At 35.4% G+C, this 6,505-nt stretch overlaps 1 protein-coding gene across 2 annotated transcripts in view; it reads right to left on the bottom strand.

The window, feature by feature from the left end:
• Window positions 1–1,551: 1,551 nt before the first annotated feature.
• The window catches only part of TOPAZ1 (testis and ovary specific TOPAZ 1), a 36,483-nt gene continuing 31,529 nt past the window's right edge, over window positions 1,552–6,505 (bottom strand). Inside the window, exons 16-20 of one of the 2 annotated variants that reach the window (XM_068205882.1) lie at window positions 5,994–6,159; window positions 5,008–5,172; window positions 3,773–3,976; window positions 2,515–2,698; window positions 1,552–1,865 (exon numbers count right to left, since the gene is read on the bottom strand). In XM_068205882.1, the coding sequence (XP_068061983.1) occupies window positions 1,655–1,865; window positions 2,515–2,698; window positions 3,773–3,976; window positions 5,008–5,172; window positions 5,994–6,159 (930 nt within the window). In that variant the 3' untranslated portion in view covers window positions 1,552–1,654. The other variant, XM_068205891.1, reaches the window with a different exon arrangement.

Here is a 6,505-nt window from a genome sequence, read left to right as displayed (position 1 = left end):
TCTAAACTGAAAGCTTGTTCTATACCAGATGAAATTATCATCTGAAAAAGTTTGTATTTTGATGTCTTGAACCCTAACAGAAAATTTTAAACATTCCTGCTTCTTAATTCTAAGTTGCTACAAGTGGCAATTGGAACTGTTTACTCGTTTTTTTCTGTTTTGGTCCTTGGTCTGTGGAAGGACAGAAAATAGCATCAGTTTCTCCAATCCTATCACATGCAATGGTCCAGAACTCTGAGACAATCATGTCAGTATCATTCTGATACTACACATCATTCTAGTAAATAATAAAAAAAAAAGTTATGCAGGAATGTAGACTCAAAAATATAAAGCTGGATTTGCAAAAAAACAAAACCAAAAACCTTCTCCAATAAAACCACAAAGGTGCAAAATGCATCTGGAGAATGTGAAAGGACAAAAAATGTGAATAATTGCTTTTACTGTGGCTAAAGTTTACTAAGCTGAGGAGTATGACATTGAGACTTTAGTAATTAAACTTCTACTACTACAGCAGAGGTATTTAATTTTACTATTTCTCCTCAAGTGAAACTCTTACTAACATCCATTTGAATTCTTCAGCGAACTGAGCACAGCCTGTAACCCTGGCTGCAGCCTCCACTTCCAGTTAAAGCTGGAAGCTGGCCATCTCCACAGCTGGGAGTTTCAGCCCAATTTATTCATGAGCATTTGCCACATTATGTGCTCTGGTGTGATGAAGAACTGCATAGTCTGACTGATTTCACACTTTCTTAACCTCCTCATGTGGTGTATCATTCTCCAGGCTCTTGTAGTGGTTACAAGATATTAAACTCTCTACCTCTACTCTGCTGCTTGCCTATCTTGCTGCATATCTAAGAGGGTTCATTACAGGAATATGAATATAATTAAATAATTTAATGACAATACAGACTCAGATATTTTGAATGCTTTATAGGAATACTAAAAAACATTTATTAACAACTTAACAACTCCTCAAAAATGCTCCCCTTTGTCCCCCATTGCTCTTTATAAAACACCATAAAACTATCAAGGTCTTACTTCCAGCTTCTCACCTCTGTCCCGCTTTTTGAAACTTAGTTACAAGAAACTAAGCCTTCAGCTGTGAGCAATGTGTGGGCTCTCAGTTCTGTGAAGAAAGGTATCCTAAATCAGGCATGTCTCAAGTGATTTTGAACTTATTTTATTCTCAGTGCTTTTTATTGGGCTTTTGGAGCAAAGAAATTAAGATCTAAGGTGCAAATAGTTGGGACAGTGACCTCACAAATTACTGTGAGGCAGACAAAAGGAATTAGGTATTACTTCTACAGACTATGAATGAATGTGGAAAATGTCTCACTCAAGAACAGTAGATGCACTTACCTACACTTTTATCTATGCTTATACTACACTTATATGATTACCTGTTGGGAGAAACAAGCCACGTGCTAATTCTTTTTAAGAATGGAGAATGTAGGTTCTGAGGCTGCAGCTTCCTCATTATCTGGTGATGCCATTGCAAACATCTATATAAGTCAGTGTGATAGGGGAAAAATTGCTCTTTCTGTGCTACTATCTGCATTATCATCAATACAGTATTTAAAACCACAACTTGAGTTTGAAACCTTGCTGTAAATCAGTAAGGCACAGTCTGAACACAGTGGAAACTATTTAGTAACTACTGGAACAGCCAGACCTTCTCAGCCCATTTCATATTCTCCTGAAGCCATTTTAGAGAAGATGAATGCTCCAGGCTGTAAACTTCTTCCATATTAACATTCATTGTCAAACGCTTAAGGAAAAGCTTTGGATCAGATAAATGAGCCGTCTGGATCAGCCTCTCCACTGCCTCGTGATAGGCACTATTATTCTGAACTGTATCTCCAGATCTGTAAGGGAATTTAACAAATATAAAATTAGATACCATACAGGCCCATGTGTCACTTGTCTAACACTTTATACTGGCAGGAAAATTACAAAAACATTAAAATAATGTCTTTTATTTTTCACTGATAAATATTATGCTAATTTCAAAACAGATTATACTATTGTTCTGAAGAATTAAAAAGTTACAGAAAGTGTATTTTTAACATCTTTAATGGTAATGAAAAGTAGTAAGTGTTAATACCAGTGCAAAGTAGCTCTGCAATAGTCACAGCACTTTTAATGAAAAAAAGTCTCTGGGCTGGAAGATTCAGTAAAGGAATGCAAACCATTTAATGAACTGGATATAGCAAGAATTCATGTACATGCTTGAATCCATAAGGTTTACTCAGTTTTGGCATGCAATTACTTTTGGAACAAGGCTGTACCAAAGGGACATGTCTACATTTTTTGCAAGAGCAGAACTTACTATTTAAGAAAACAAACAGATATACAGTAGCATACACATGGGAACAAGAGATAAAAATCTTCTCACTTATTCAAGGAACAAAAGGAAGAGATGTATTCTTTGGGAAGGATCAGAAAAACAAGATCTATTACTTACATGACCACATGAATAAATACAACCAAAAAGGTACATATCTGACAACAAACCTTTTCAGTATTATTTGAAGAGTCTGACTAGTAGTCCTTGAACTCTGAATATCACTGGCATTTGAAACAAGAAATATTTCAATGGCCAACAGCATCTCAACTTCAGACAGGTAAGAGGGAATCTTCAGGAGTTTGTGATATACATTTCCCTGCAGCTCTGGGTAGCAACCCAGTGATAAAGCATCTGAGAGTAAATGCAGAAAATGAGGAATTAGGATTACCAATACTAAACATAGATCTATCTTCTTCAGTGTGACTAAATGTGGAAAAACGCCAACCCCAAAGCCTTAATGGATTTTACTATTTCACCTATGAAATGGCCTGACTGCAGAACACAGCACACTGCATTTGCACGTAATATTCACAGTTGTAAAATATTGGATTTTTTTTTTTTAATGAGTTTTACCAGTTATGATTAAAAATCTCTGTCAGAAGACTGGGGACAGCAAGTCTATGATAACACAAGTACAATTTAGGCAGGTCAGATAGAAGCTGTTAATCATGGTCAAAGTGAGAGAACATTTGAACAGCATCTCCTGCTTTGTTCCCTTCTCTTCTGTCAAGTGATCCCAGCAACCCAACATATACAGCATTTCAGGGGAAAAAAAAAAGTGATGAGGAAAAACACTAATTCGAATGTTGACAAAATGAAGTATCCATCCCAGAAAAGATTGTCTCTTAAATCAGTCTGTTAACCTCAACAATTCTAAGACAGAATCAAACAGTAAATAATGTGACCATATGGAGAGACCCTATGCAGAGTGGTGCACCCAGTATTATCTTAGCTCCGAAATGGGGAGTTGAAAACCATCACAGACTATTAGCTTTTAGTTGAAATGAATTTTCTTATAGTTAGGATAAAATAATTGGCTTCTCAAATCTTAAATATTAATAATTTTACCACCACAGAGATGCTGGTACGCTTCTAGAGAGAAGTATGAGGAAATCTAATTTGCCCAGATGAAAATGAGAAGATGCACTTTTCAACCATTTCAGAGCTCACATACTTGAAATTCTGAAACTGAATGTAAAAATCAATTTTATCACAATTACATTTATTTCATGCCAGGTAGTATGCACTGATTCTTATTTTCAACTCACCATTTCCTAATAAGTATTTTTAGTTACAAGTAAATTCCTGAAAGTGACACAGAAAGTACTTTTTTTTTTTTTTTTTTTTTTTTTACCCATACTGAAATGTTATGAGAACATTATCTAAAGAATGTAAGGGGAGGATATTGTTTAAGAAACAACTTACTTTTGTAATAGGTCCTAGCTTTGGACCATAAAGAACTTCTTCCCAAAGCTGTGATTAATCCTCTAAGTAAAACAAAATCAATAGCAATTTTTTTGGAAAGCATGAAGTCTACCACAGAAGATGAGACCCCAAGGTTCTTGTTCTCAAAACAGGCATTTATCAGCTTGTTAAAAAGGCAGCTGAATTGAGAAGCATCTATAGTAGCTGAAATGAAATTAAAAATATTAACTACTGAATTAATCAAAATGCAAATCTAGTTGAAGAATTGTTTCTCATTCAGTATCTAAATCAGAACTCTTGCCCCTATCAGCAAGATGGAACAAGGTTGGGATAACATGAATGCTTTGTTCATCAAAAGTCTTTTCATACAGTAGTTCATTGACATTGTGAAGGATAAGTGTTAAGGTTCAAGTAACAATTTGCTACCAAAACCAGTAGAATCACATAAAAATACATTCACATGCCCAAACCTATAAACACAATCTTCATCTGATCTCTCAAATTTAAGATTTCCACCAATAAAAATCCCCTTGGTTTTCTGCTTCTATTCTTACTCTGAACTGTCACCTTTTTTTGGCAGGACTGAGCAGCCTTGTTGTATTTACCTCATAACTCGAAGAACTACATCCTTTCAGTATTTTCTAAAGTAGATGGTCTTCCAAACAATCTCTCCTAACATACCTAAAAGTGGCAGCAGACTGAGACCTACACACAGGAATCAGCTGAAGTTTCCTCAGAGGAGCCTAAGTAACTACGTATCTTATTGTGAAGTACTCATATAAAATTTGTCAGATAAATTGAGCCTGAAAGAGAACTCGGTTCTTAACATGGTTTGTAAGAGATGCTTAGGTTATCTAGCTCAAATAAAGAAAATATCCCCACCTCATTAACCTGAAATTAAGGTAAAATAAAATTAAAATATTCCTATTTTATCTCACTGTACAGACTGTATAGATCCTTAAAAATTTAATGGGTTTTTCCTGTTGCCCTGTGTAATAACTGAGCAGAAGAGGACAGGTGTGTGTGCACATCCAAGTGTGTGTGCACAAGTGCAGCAATAGCTGCAGAGCTCAACACATATTTAACTGATACTATACTCTCTGGAAACCAGAAACAGGCGTGTATAAACCCATCTTACTTCTTCAACAAATTTTAGCTAGAAAACACTACAAGAACAGCACAGAACCATCTGTTAAATTTTTAGCTCTTTACACAGTATCTTTTTCTTTACTTACCAGAATGTTTCTGCAAACCTGGTAAATTCTGCAGAACTTCAAATGCCTGCCTGTACAAACTCTTCCTTAAGTATTTGTCCACTATTGCACATAACAGATTATGTCGATTAAGGATGTCCATTTTATCACAGGGCCACAATGGTGCATCAGTGATCCACTCTGACTCTGTGGCAGACAACAGTGCAGAGTTATTTCTAGGAACTGGAACTTGTGGATGTTGAGACTTTGGGCCACTAAGAATGTACTGTAAACTGTGCCATGACACAAACTTCAGAAATGCACAGGAAGAGCAGCTCAACTTATTAATAATTTGTTCCTCATGACCAATAGTCCTTAGACTGATTCTCTGAACCTTTATATTGTAAATCACCCCTTTTGTGAAATATCACTGCAGTAAAATGGACTGTCAGTGGCATATATAGATATGTATGTATCTATGCATAGTTGTAAAACTGAACAGCAAATTTACATCCTCAATATCACTTTACAGCATACATTCTACTCTTTTTACTTCTGAATTTCTCTTTTCAGCAGATCAGAGTTCCAAAAAGCCATATGTAATAATTGCAGAAATACAGTACTGTTCTAAAGCAATTATATTAAATGTGGATACTGTGAGACGCAAAGGAACACTGCATCGACCCAAGCCAGAAATTTGACAATTAATGTCCCCTTGTTCAAAGGAAAACTACACTCCTAGCATGGGATAGCATCGTTTTCCAAGCTGCACTCCTCCCTCATTATGGCAGATTTTTAGATAGAATGGTGTTGATAGTAGAATACTGTGAAAACATCTGAAAAAATTAGTTGTAATATTTCTTATACATATAAAGAAGACTATTAGCCAGTAAGATGATCACCTTTCCTTTGTTGCCTCAGTATAACTGACTGTATTTAGTAGCACAGACCAGCTTTTAACTTTTAACTGAAATCTGTCATAGAAGTGAACTGTTCAAATTTAATTCAAAATTTAAGGACAGGCTTACCTCTCAATACCCTTGTTGCTCCATCCAAATTTCCAGAATAAAGAAAGATTTCTGCAGCTTTATTAACAATCTGACATCTGGATGCTGACCTTCCTGCACCTACAAGTCCTTTCAAGAGTGTAAAATGTATCTGTAGCTCATGCAGTTTATCCAAAACCTTCCTTCCCTGGTGTAAAAGGGAGAGGGAAAGAAGGAAGGTCAGAGAAAGCAATGGTATCAGCAAACACAGAGTATATTTACATAAAATAAAACAGTTTTAATTTGATGACACAGATTTATAGGTATTGATGCAGTTTTCTGTTCCAAACTGAGTCGGGGTGAAGTACAGTAAAATTTCAAATGAAGAGTTTATGGTTTTTTTACTATTAGACAAAAAAACTCTACCAACCTATTGCTGAAGAGTTCACAACACACTATTACCCATAACATTATTTCTACTATGTAATGTTCAATACAGTATTTTTAATATACTTTGTAATTAATTTGTATGTGCTTACTTTGGTTTAATATTA

The sequence above is a fragment of the Anomalospiza imberbis genome, chromosome 1, assembly GCF_031753505.1.
Source record: "Anomalospiza imberbis isolate Cuckoo-Finch-1a 21T00152 chromosome 1, ASM3175350v1, whole genome shotgun sequence".
Lineage (NCBI taxonomy): Eukaryota > Metazoa > Chordata > Aves > Passeriformes > Viduidae > Anomalospiza > Anomalospiza imberbis.
This window is presented reverse-complemented; position numbering and strand designations above follow the sequence as displayed.